Below are 12,478 nucleotides of genomic sequence, written 5' to 3'. Positions count from 1 at the left end.
CCTACCTTCATTTCAGGTAAACACTTATTTTGCTTTCATACCGAAGTAAATTTAGTTTTCATTTGTATTTCGTGTTATTCTCTAGATATGTGTAGAAGCAGCCTGGAGCTTTGATGTGCTTAGCTGTGCCAGCCTTACCTTTATTAGAATACTAAATTCTTGATGAAGGATGTTATCTAGACTTAACCAAGGAAGTTCCTAGACAAAACTCATTACGACTACTGTAGTCTCAGAGTGTTCTAAGTATTAAATGGTTTCAGTTGCTCTATTAAAGGAACAATGGAGTTTTCAATTATATGTTATATTCTGAAACTGTCTCTTAATAGGTACAAAAAAAACAACCCAAGTAACTTCAGACCTTAAATGTATTTTCCATTGTGTATTAATAAATTACTGCTTTATAAAATTGGTGTTGGAGAGCTATTTTTTCTTTCTCAAAATTGAAAAGTTAACCACACACACAAAAAACAAAAAAAAAGTTAACCACAAGACAGGCTTTAGTGTTTCTCTCAAAGGTTACACTTTTGGAGGTTAGTTTTACAAGAATAAAAACAAAACCCACAGTTGAGAAATTGAGTTGAGAGTTAATATTCTTTACAGGAAATTCCTGTAAAGGAACCCAGCTTACTCACTCTCTCAACTAAACCCAACCACAAACTTTATCTCATCAAGGAGGCTGGTGAGAGAAGAGTTTAGGTGCTTCTTCCTCAGAGCATTTCCTACTGATAGAGGTAGTTTATTTGACTTTCCTCTGTCTGACCATGCATTTCACAATGTCAATGGCCATTTAAAAAATAAGGTTTTCCTTTTTCATCCAGTTATAACTCATTCTTTTTAAACTGGTGTGAGTTACATGGCTGCTGTGTCTTCTCTAGGTATCTCTCTGGATAGGAAGAAATATAGTCGAACCCTTTGAAAATGGATATTCTCACATGTTTTTCTTCAGATACAAAGCTGGCAGTCACTGAAATAAGGACTTGAAGTTCCTTCCTCTTTTTTTATGACTTAAGACCAGGAAATAAAGGTAAGAGAGTAGTACATTTTTTGTTTTTGTTTTTGTTTTTCCACTAGATTTCCTAACTAGAAAATATAAGTTGGGAAAAGAGCTTAAATAATTTTTAAAATGAGTTGCTAACACAATTACTTTTCAAGAAACATTTCAGAATAACAAATGGGTTATTTACTAACAAAATTTACCTCTCCATATATATGGAGTCTTCACTTAAAAAAACTGGTGGCCATAAAATAAACCTGTCTAATGTGCTTCAAGCATTTTACAGGAAGGGCTAAGAGCAGAGAGATTCAAGATGTTTGTCAAGTTTGAATGGCCATTTGAACTTAACTGTAACATCTTTGATGGCAGGCACTAAGCTCCATTTTCTGTTATCCCTAGGCTATAGGGTAAAAAGCTACTTTGGAGCATGTGAGAATCGTAATGATATTAGTTGAATTAAATATTGTTACTATTACATGAGACCAAATCTCTGTCTACAGATGTTCTCTGTGTAAAGTGGATTACATCTGCCTTTGATGGTGACCTTTGTCTCCCTGGGCCTCTGATCCCTGTATCCCTGTTGGCACTGCTTTCTCCAGTGCTTTCCTCTCTCTTCCTTGTTTCCCACCACAGACTTTTGTGTGAAAAGTTTAGTTCGTTGTTTCTCCCAGAGACAGTTGAAGATGTAGCCCTGACCACCTGAAAAAGAAATCTTCATCCTCTGAGGAAAGATATGTGATTCACATCTGGAAAATAACTGAAGAAGAGATTCTGTAGATTCTCTCAGTGCTGCTGGGCTCTCAATTCCTTTTGTGAAGGACGGTGTATGGTGATGAGGAAATCAGAAGCTTTGAGACCCTCTACACCTGGATATGAAACCCCCTTCTAATACTCACCAGGTATGTGATTATCATTGAGAATGGGCACCGCTATTCCAAGCAATATGAGTCTTGGTTGTCCATTTGCAATACTAGAAGGACAGCACCCCTCTTCCCTTTACAGAAAGTAAATGAGAGCCACATTATTTTATTCCCATAAGCAGAGTCTGAAGCTTGCTTTAGCTTAAGTTGCCCAGTGCTCAATAAATGATGTACTCTGCATTTGTATAGATTCTTCCAATTCAGTGAAGCATTTTAGCGATGGCAGCATGGAAAACATCACTTAAACATTAGATGGCCTTTAAAAGGTAGATATTAACAAACAAGCTACACAGTGTGGGTGTGTTGTCCCACATAAACGGGACTTCCAGAATGGGCTTTGGCTCCTGTTGATCAGTTGCCCACAATGCTGGCAACAGCTACTGTAACTCAGCACTGACCCAACTCCCCAAGCTCTATGCTTATCACGGAGCAGGGCTTTCCAAAGATATCTCCTGGTTGAGAGTGGTGGCCCTGATACTTGTTTATAATGTAGGTTCCATTGTTCTTCTCTTTGAGAATCTGATTTAATAAGACCTCGGGGAGCCTAAAAATCTGCATTTGGAATAAGTGTTTCAGGTGATTCTCATAATCAAGATAATTTGAGAAACACTATCCCAGAGTGAAAGCTGCAGCCTCAGGCATCCGGAGGTCTGAGGCCAGTCGGTGGGTGGGTGCATCAGTAGGTAGTAGCTGTCATCTCAAGGTTGGTGGAAATTCTGAGGGCTGGAGACTGCTGGGTGTCATGGTAACTAATTTGCTATAGGCTTGGACATGTAGACGTAAATTGCAGGACTGTAGAGCTGGGATGATCTTAGCAATCATCTAGTGTTATGATTTAGAAGTCAGACAGCTTTTTTAAAAATTAAAAATATCCTGACTTAAACCTCAGAAATTCTGATTCCGTCATTCTAAGGTTGAGGAACTGTTGATATGGTCCAGACATTTTATTTTGCAGATAAGAAAACTGAAGTCCGGAAAGAGCCTAAGTGACTTGACTGGAGTCACACAGTAAGTGAACTGCCGTAATAGATTGCTCTATGTGTTTGTTCTGACTGCTCTGGAAGTGTGTATCATTTTTCGGAACACAGAATTTATTACTAATTATTCCTTTGGTCACGAGATATTATTGCTGGAACAGGGTCTCTGCTCTTCAGGAGCTCCCAATCTAGTGACAGGACAAGGTGTAAGGAACAACTGTTCTACCGCAGCATGGCTAAATCCTGAACAAGTTGTTACTGAACTCTTGTTATTAGCTAGGCACTATTCCTGGAGAGATGCTGCAGGGCTCGGAAAGACCAACTCAGTTCCTGCTGGCATGGAACTTACGTTCTAGCTGGGGAGAAGTTTCAGGAATAAGATAGTTTCAGACAATATTGTGTGCTAAGACAAAAGTCATTTAAAATGAGTAAGAAGAGAAATGGCTGCTGGCAAGGAGGGAGGGAGGGGCTTCTTTATCCAGGCGACCAGGGAACGTCTCTCCGAGGAAGGAATCAGAGATAAGACACGAGAGAGCCAAACGCTACAGGGTTTGTCCATGGTGCTCCGGAATCTGTGCTTCATCACATGAGTGGCAGGAGCCGGCGACGGTTTGGGCATGGAAAGGAAACGCTGAGGCTTGCTTCTTAGGAAGATGTGGCTGGTGGTGGAGCTGGAGGACTGTTCTTTCAGAGACTTTGTGGACAAGGGAAAGGCAAGTGGGAAGATCACATCTTCAAAGCCATTGCTGATCCTGCCTTGTTCCTTGACTGCAGTCCTTGTAAGAAGAGCTGTCAGTTACCAGCAGTGGGGATAACTCAGTGACCTTAACCCCTATCCCTGGCGTTCTGCAAGGTGCATTGCACAGAGTCCCTTTTCTTTCTCCCATCAACATGCCTCACCCTCAGCAGACAGCCAGGTCAGCATCAGCCTCCAGGTGGTAGCATCCTGTACTTTCTGGCTTCACCTAGACAAAGTGGTCTGGGCAGACCTTCCTTGTCTCCCTGCATGGCTCTGCCTGCCTCCTATCTAAGATTAATCTCTCCATGGTATCAGGGACCCCATCTCTTCTGGCTTCCTGGGAGAAAGGAGTCCATGCACCCTGTCCTCACCCTCACATGTATTTGACCTCACTGGCCTGCTGATGCATTCCCCTCACAGTGGAATCCTGCCCAAGGCTCTCTCATCCTCAGAAATGAGCAAACACTTCCTTCTGTCTTCCCTGCATCATGCAGCCTCTTTCCCTCTACTACACATTCCCTCCACTCCTCTCTCTCCACACTGAAGCACTCCCTCATCTCACCCCAGCTGCACATGCTGAGCTTTTGGTGGCCAAACCAAGACACTTTAGTGGACACTTTTCAGTCCTTCTCATGTCCGACTCCTCTGCAGCTTCTGACACTGGTGTCTAGTATCTCCTCCAAGCTTTCTCTGTCTGGATTGCCAAGGTGGTCTCTCAGCTCTGCTCCTTGTCTTCCTTTCAGGTGTGTCATTCTTTATATTCCATTGGCCCTGGCCTACTTTGAAAGGCTGAGGTTTCTCAAGGAAGTTCATCTGCCCTCCCTTGTGGGGCAACAGACACTCCAGGCTTGTTACAGATGCCCCAGGCACCCTCCAGCTGCTGAAATCCAGACCCTGCTCTGAGCCATCCCCTTCCCCACCCTGCTGCCCTGGGATTGCTCCAGTTGGATCTCCAAGATATTTCTTTTTATGTTTTTATTTTTTTGTGTGTGTCCTTCAGAGCTTCTACAAAGGATCTCCAGGATATTTCAAGTTCAGAGTTCTTGTTCGAGAAACATTAATTATTAACAATTAATTTATAATTATTGAAATTACTATCGCCTCCTGTATCTAAGAATTGGAGTGTGTGTGTGTGTGTGTGTGTGTGTGTGTGTGTTGCAATATGGTTGGAAGTAAAGAATGTTATAAAGTGAGATAAGCCAAATGTTTATGAGAAAAGATGGCACTATCTGGAAAGAAAGGTCCTGGGAGGCTGGGCGCAGTGGCTCATGCCTATAATCCCAGCACTTTGGGAGGCCGAGGCGGGTGGATCACGACGTCAAGGGATCGAGACCATCCTGGTCAACAACGTGATACCCCGTCTCTACTAAAAAATACAAAAAAAATTAGCTTGTCATGGTGGTGCGTGCATGTAATCCCAGCTACTCAGGAGGCTGAGGCAGGAGAATTGAGAATTGCTTGAACCCAGGAGGCGGAGGTTGCGGTGAGCTGAGATCGTACCATTGCACTCCAGTCTGGGCAACAACAGTGAAACTCCGTCTCAAAAAAAAAAAAAGAAAGGTCCTGGGAAAGCTGGGGTTGGTGGAGATGTGGCTGTCGAACTGGCCAGAGAGCACAGGAAGAAGTGAAGAGAGAAACTTTCAAGGCTAAATAGATGTCGGGAAGAGAGACAGAGAGAGAGAGAGAGAGACAGAGAGACAGAGAGAGAGAGAGAGACAGAGAGACTGATTTTGTCAGCTGCCAAAACAAACAAACCAACCAACCCAGGGAAGTTGTGGAGAGACTTAAAGATTTTTAGAGAGGCCACATAACATTTAGGGTAGCTTGCTTTCTTTGCTTTTTTCCTTTCCTCTTCCTCTCCTTTCTTCCCTTTTCCTCTTCTTTCTTCCGTCTCTCCTTCCCTTCCTCCATTCTTTCTTTACTTTCCTCTTGTTTTTTTTCCTTTTCTGTCATCACTGGACTTCATTTCTTTCTTACACTTTGTTGTGATTGTTTATTTTCACGTTTATGTTGACAAAGACTCTCTCCTTGGCCAAGATTTAGTCAGGGTCCCTTGAGCCTTCTTCTTGGCTCAGCCTCAGTTTTGTCATCCTCTCCTATCTTTGCCTGCCCAAATAGTCTTGGGAAAAAATCCTGCTAATTTATCAGTGCACTCTTGATATCTGATGGCCCTAAATGTCTGATAAAGCTCCCCATTCACCACCCTTGATATTTAAGTCCTTAACCTGCCTTTAGCAAGAATCCTGTTAGGTCAGTTTAGCAAGGATCCCTGTGTCCTTATGTCACTCAGGAATTTTCTATCCACTGACCTTTACCTTGCACTTTGTCCTTGGTGTATGGGAATTGAGTTTGATCTCTTTCCCTCAAAGTTTTTTTTTTTGTTTGTTTTGTTTTTTTGTTTTTGAGATGGGGTCTTGCTCTGTCACCCAGGTCAGGGTGCTGTGGTGTGATCTTGGCTCATTGCAACCTCCGCCTCCTGGGTTCAAACAATTCTCCTGCTTCAGCCTCCTGAGTAGCTAGAACTACAGGCATGCACCACCATGCCTGGATAATATTTTGTATTTTTAGTAGAGATGGGGTTTTACCACGTTGGCCAGGCTGGTCTCGATCTACTGACTTCAAGCAATCTGTCCGTATCAGCCTCCCAAAGTGCTGAGATTACAGGCGCGATCCACCATGCCCGGTCCCCAAAAGTCTTGAATAAAGCTTTCCCTATGGTTTTAACCAGTGTCAGAATAATTGTATTTTTAATGATGTTCTCCACACTGTAATAGACCCTTGAAAATAGGGACTATACTATTTATTTTTCCCCTCAGCACCCTTAAAGAACCTATGACAGTTTGGGAGTGTTTTAGGGGGAATCTTTAGCCAAAGTTCAGGGGGAACTTACCTTATTCCTATAACTTGAAGAGTTATACACAGGTTATTTTTATGTTAATGATAATACTTCAGAACTCAAAGATACACAGATAAAACTGTTCTATAGCAAAATCCTTTTTCTTCCTACTCAAAACACATTTAAATGATAATTAAATATTTCCCACCCAGGATTCTTATCTTTCATTTCTCCTAACTGGTTTGAAAAGTCCCGTAACTAACCTATCAACAAACGGGACACAAGTCCTTTGGACACAGCCTAGATACGATTCTCTGGAGGGGACCAGCAACGCCTTTCATATTTGAAAGGATTGATAATGATGCCATCCAGTGACAATTTTCCCTCTTGTATTTGGGGCAGAAAGGCAGGTGACCCCTATTCTCTAATAGTATCAGACTAGTGATGTGCAAACCTTCTCAAATTTTATCAATAGGAAATATATCTCTAGCTTCCCTAACTGTGAAGAACCTGACATTTGTATTCAACTTGGGTTATTTTTTCAGGAAAAGTTAAACTTAACTCTTTCCAAATTACTCATGGAAATATACGTGCTAGGTGAGAATATCAAAGAAAAAAGATTAATGAGGGGAAAATGGCATTAAAAGAACACTCTGTATAGAGCCTAGGCCCAAGGGATATCATGAGCTTGAGGTGATTTGTAAGAAATGACAGCAGTGAAAAGATTGCTACACACCATTGGAAATACCCATGTAAGCTATGGGCACATGAAAGCCGGTTTGGGTAGGACCTGCCCTTTCGAAGTTTCCTGTCTGAGTTGCACTTTGGTCACAGGCTCTGATTTCTTCATTTCCCATTTCTTCATTTACAGAAATGAAAAGGATACTCAAGAAAGAGTTCTGCATCTCAAAACTCTATTCTGGCAACAGAATGAAGTTACTGGAGTGATGACAGGAACACAGGAGAACAATGCTCTATTTGGGCTGGATATTTCTTTCGCTTATTGCAGGAGAAAGAATTAAACAATTTAATATTTCAGGTAGGATTTTTCACTTTTTGTGTTAGCACTGTGAGTCTGTGGTCAAAGGTAAAGTGAGGGATAACCTGATATATCAGCATCATGCCATGATAATACACAACTTTTCCATCCTACCGTTAAAAAGAGAGTGAGAGGAGAATTATTGGGGTGAACAGCTTTCAACTGATACCAAGCATTGACAAGGTACCCATTACTGTAGTTGAGTGTTCAGTGAGAGCAGTTGAAGAGGGATGAGCCAGGGTTCTACCATCTTTTCTAGGAAACTGGAGCTGCTGCTGGTGATGCTGGAGTCTACTGGGAGGGAATTAAAACATGAACTTCCTTTCCCCTACAAAATGGGCAGTGAAGAAGAAAGGCACACGAGGAAGCTTGGTCTCTTGTTAAATCAAGTACTATATGTAAATAGAAGCTAGAGTTCTGTTTTCTAATATGTTTCCATGTTGTTCTATTTATTGTGATTTTCAGATTGTTCCACAAAAAAGTTCCTTTGGACATATTCTACAAGGAGTGAAGAAGAATTTGTCTTATTTTGTGATTTACCAAAGCAACAGAAATCATATTTCTGCCACAGAAGTCGACTCTCACCAACACAAGGCCCTGAGCACCTACCCTTCACTGGCAGTAAGGACCTATCTGATATCCAATGGTACCGACAACCTTCGAATGGTGATCCATTAGAGGACATTAGAAAAAGCAATCCTCACATCATTCAGGAAAAATACACCCTTCGTTTTAGGACCCCAGGGGTGAATAATGCTGGATCATATATTTGTAGACCCAAGATGATTAAGTATGTTCCAAATGCATTTCTACCTGAAAACATTCCCAAATTCTCTATTATCTAGACAAAATCTATACTCACAGGATCTTGTTAATTTCCTAGGAGTCCCTATCATGTAGCCTGTTGTGTCAAGATGATTTTAGAAGTTAAGCCTCAGACAAACGCATCCTGTGAGAATTCTGCATCACATAAGCAAGACCTACTTCTTGGGAGTATTGGTTCCATTTCTTGCCCCAGTCTCAGCTGCCAACGTGATGCACAAAGTCGAGAGGTAATCTGGTACCAGGTAAGAGTGAATTCTCTAAAATTAATATAAGAGCATTTTTTGAGATGGGGTCTTGCTCTGTCGCCCAGGCCGGAGTGCAGTGGCATGATCTTGATTCACTGCAACCTCCACCTCCTGGGTTCAAACAATTCTCCTGCCTCAGCCTCCTGAGTAGCTAGAACTACAGGCCTGCACCACCACACCTGGCTAATTTTTTATATTTTTAGTAGAGATGGGGTTTCACCATGTTGGCTAGGCTGGTCTCGATCTACTGATCTCAAGCAATCCATCTGTCTCAAGGGAAGGATTTATTCATTGTTTTTATGGTATCATCTTCATGGCTTATTCGCAGAAAAGCGTGTTTGAGAATCTGAGGTCTAGAGCTTCTCAAAAACTGGCCCTGTGCCTATTCAGGAGATCTGACTTTCTAAAATGATCATGTCCCCTGGGAAGCCACAGAGCTTGATATTCTAATTATTAGAAACATCCTTTTGATCAATAGCAGAAAATACAAAATTCCGGTATATTACACATGAGGTTAGACATAAACCTACTAACATCTGCTAATGTAGGACAAAAAGTTCATTCATTTTCACTGTCTTGGGAAAGCAACAGGCATTGCAAAGGGGAAGGAAGCACCCAAGACATAAGTCTTGAGGGGTTTGTGAAAGATATTGAAGACTGGAATACATTCCAAAAAGGATCTTGAAGGACAGTTAGGACAAATCCAAGGTGGCCCTGAGTGACAGATGTCTTGCACAGGTGAGATGGTGGGAAAGGAGTACAGTGTTAAGAGAAAAAGGGAACAAAGACAAGTTTCACAATGACTTTGAGCTATGAACCACATGTATGTGAACTCCGATTAAAAAAGCACTTCATATTTCCATCTTGTTCTATAGTTTTTCCAAGTGCTAGCCGATGACTAAATGCTGCCTAACCATCTCCTCCAACAGAGCCCCTTGTCAGTTGTCTCTTGGGTGGCGGAATCCGGGAATAGAATGTAAATCACTTCCGACGATTGCAAAACTATTTGAAGCCCAATACTTTCTCTTCAAAATTATGCACAATTTTGCATTCACTCTCTTAATATATATGTTTGTTAATATAAAAATATTACTTTAAATTGGTACTGATTAAAGTCAGAAAGATGAGTTATGTTTATCTAATGGTTTAAGGCACCCCAAATTTTAAGAATGCGAGTCTCCTGGGGCTACAGTTACCATGGTATGAGGAGACGTTTCCCTACTTAATTCCTGAGACTCCATGCTAATAGAAGGACGGATGTTATCACATCCTTTACAGAAATAAATATACAGAGAGGATGAGTGGCATGTGTTATGGTCTCACATTCGAGTTTTATATGACACTGAAAGAATGCTGGTCTCAACAAAATCCTAATTTCAGAAACATTCATTTCATTACCTCTAAAATGATGTTAGTAAGAAGAGCCAGTAGTTTTGGTCATTATTTTCAGTTCTCTCTCCAGAACAAAACTTCCTTTTGGTTCAGTATATCTGTCATCCAGGATGGCAGCTGTTTTGTTGTCTTGGTGGGCTGTTCTCAGGCCAGTAAAGCAGTCTTGTCCCAGTTATTTCAGTTGAAATGTGTTTGACTTTTCAATGATCGTACACCTGAAGTGAAAGCTATGAATCTTTTACTCTTCAGGTGAGCACAAGCCACATAATATTTGCCAGCTCTCTGAAAATATTGCTTTTATAAACTAAACCCTAAAACTGTTTGACCTTCACAAAAGGAAGCTTTGTTTCACTTCCCTGGGGCTTTGACTACAAACGTCAGCATGTGTTTAATGGTGAACAGGCAGCCACCCTAAGAATAGGTGTACAATGGCTGTTATTAAAATTGTACCTCTGATACAGATTTGGATAGGTCCTGGCTTTGTGAATTACACAAATGTGTGTGTCCACTTACACATACACATACATACACAGGCACATAGTAACCTGGAAATCACAGACCTTATAACAGTAGTACATTACTAAAAGTGATGGCATTAGGCAAGAAAAAAATATCCAATGCCTTTTTCCTTCTTGCTAAACCCTAGGTTATCAGGTGGTGCGTGGGTCATACCTACAACCCATCTCTGAACAGATGAAGCTGACACTGGCTGAGAAAATGAAAACATGGCTTTATGGAATTCAAATAAAACTGCTGAGCAGGGATACACCCATCAGATGTAGAGTATCCAACTGAAATAAATCCCTGGGCTTGGAGTCTGTGGAACATTCCACAATATTTTTAATTGGCAAATCAAAAAACAGCCTTGCAGATTGCTTTTAAAACTTTTTTCAACTTCTTTATTTTAAAATTATTTTTAATTAACAAATCATAATTATGTACATTTACAGGTATGATGTGATGTTTTGATATATGTATACAATGTGGAGTGAATAACTAAGCTAATTAACACATCCCTCACCTTGCTTATTTATTTTTTGTGGCCAGGCTTTTGAAACTTGCATTCTTAGTTATTTTGAAATGTGCAATACAATATTATTGGCTATAATCATCCTGCTATGAAATATGTCTGAAAGTTTATTCCTCCTATCTGAAACTTTGTATTCTTTGACCAACATCTCCCCATTCACCCTCTTCTCCACACCAACCAAGCCTCTGGTAATCATTATTCTACTCTCTATTTCTGTGAGTTCAACTTTTTAAGTTCCTACATATGAGTGAGATCGTGCAGGATTTGTCTTTCTGTGCTTGGCTTATTTCATTTAGCACAGTCTTCCAAGTTCGTTCATGTTGTCCCAAATGATGGAATTTTCTTTCATAAAGACAGAATAGTATTTCATTGTGTACATGTATCACATTTTCTTTGTCTATTCATCTGTTGATGGACACTGAGATTGATTCCATATCTTGGCTATTGTGAATAGTGCTGCAGTAATCCTAGGAGCGTAGATATCCCTTTGCCGTATTGATTTCAATCTCTTTGGATATGTACCCAAAACTGGGATTGCTGAATCATATGGAAGTTCTATTTTTAGTTTCTTTGATGAGCCTTCATAGAGTTTCCCATAATGGCTGTAGTAATTTACATTTCCACCAACAATGTAAAACATTAATTTTTTGATAAAAGCACGTGCGAGGTGATATATCATTGTGGTTTGAATTTGTATTTCTCTGATGATTAGTGATACCCAGCATTTTTTATATAGCTGTTGGCCATTTGCATGCTTTCTTTTGAGAAATATTTTTTCAGATCTTTTGCCTATTTTTAAAATGGGCTACTTGTTTTCTTGCTGTTGCAGTGTTTGAGCTCCTTATATTTCTTGATGTTAACTCCTTATCAGATGTATGGCTTGTAAATATTTTCCCCATTTGGTGGATTGTCTCTTCACTCCATTAATTGTTTCCTTTGCTACACAGAAGATTTTCAGTTTTACACTATATCATTTGTCTATTTTTGTTTTTGTTGCCTGTGCTTTCAGAGTCATATCCAAAAAAAATATTTGCCTATTACAATACTGTAGGGCTTACCCACTATGTTTTCTTTTAGGAGTTTTACAATTTTAGATCTTGTGTTTAATTCCTTAATGCATTTTGAGTTGATTGATTGCATGTGGCTTGAGATACAATTTCATTCTTTTCCCTGTAGATAACCAGTTTTCCTAACATCATTTATTGGAGAGATTATCCTTTCTCCATTGCATGCTTATTCTTGGCATCTTTATTTTAAAATTTATTAACCATAAATGTGTGGGTTTCTTTCTGAGCTTTCTATCCTATTCCATTTGTTGATGTGTCTGTTTTTATGCCAGTGCCATGCTGTTTTGGTTTAAGTGGCTTGTAATATATTTTGAAATCAGGGAATGTGGAACATCTAGTAGCTTTTTTTTTTCTTTTCTTTTTTTTTTTTTTTTGGGTATTTTTGTGATTTCATGTGAATTTAAGGACAGTTTT

The 12,478-nt window shown here is 40.2% G+C and overlaps 1 protein-coding gene across 5 annotated transcripts in view; it reads left to right on the top strand.

The window, feature by feature from the left end:
• Nucleotides 1-657: 657 nt before the first annotated feature.
• Nucleotides 658-12,478, top strand: part of LOC108317422 (interleukin 18 receptor accessory protein) — a 38,722-nt gene continuing 26,901 nt past the window's right edge. For 2 of the 5 annotated variants that reach the window (XM_037745466.1, XM_017547851.2), the window contains exons 1-6: nt 738-1,024; nt 1,628-1,893; nt 2,870-2,922; nt 7,338-7,505; nt 7,971-8,295; nt 8,389-8,572. In XM_037745466.1, the coding sequence (XP_037601394.1) occupies nt 7,436-7,505; nt 7,971-8,295; nt 8,389-8,572 (579 nt within the window). In that variant the 5' untranslated portion in view covers nt 738-1,024; nt 1,628-1,893; nt 2,870-2,922; nt 7,338-7,435. The other 3 variants (XM_017547852.2, XM_037745464.1, XM_037745465.1) reach the window with 3 other exon arrangements.

This window comes from Cebus imitator, unplaced genomic scaffold (assembly GCF_001604975.1).
Source record: "Cebus imitator isolate Cc_AM_T3 unplaced genomic scaffold, Cebus_imitator-1.0 Scaffold202, whole genome shotgun sequence".
Lineage (NCBI taxonomy): Eukaryota > Metazoa > Chordata > Mammalia > Primates > Cebidae > Cebus > Cebus imitator.
This window is presented reverse-complemented; position numbering and strand designations above follow the sequence as displayed.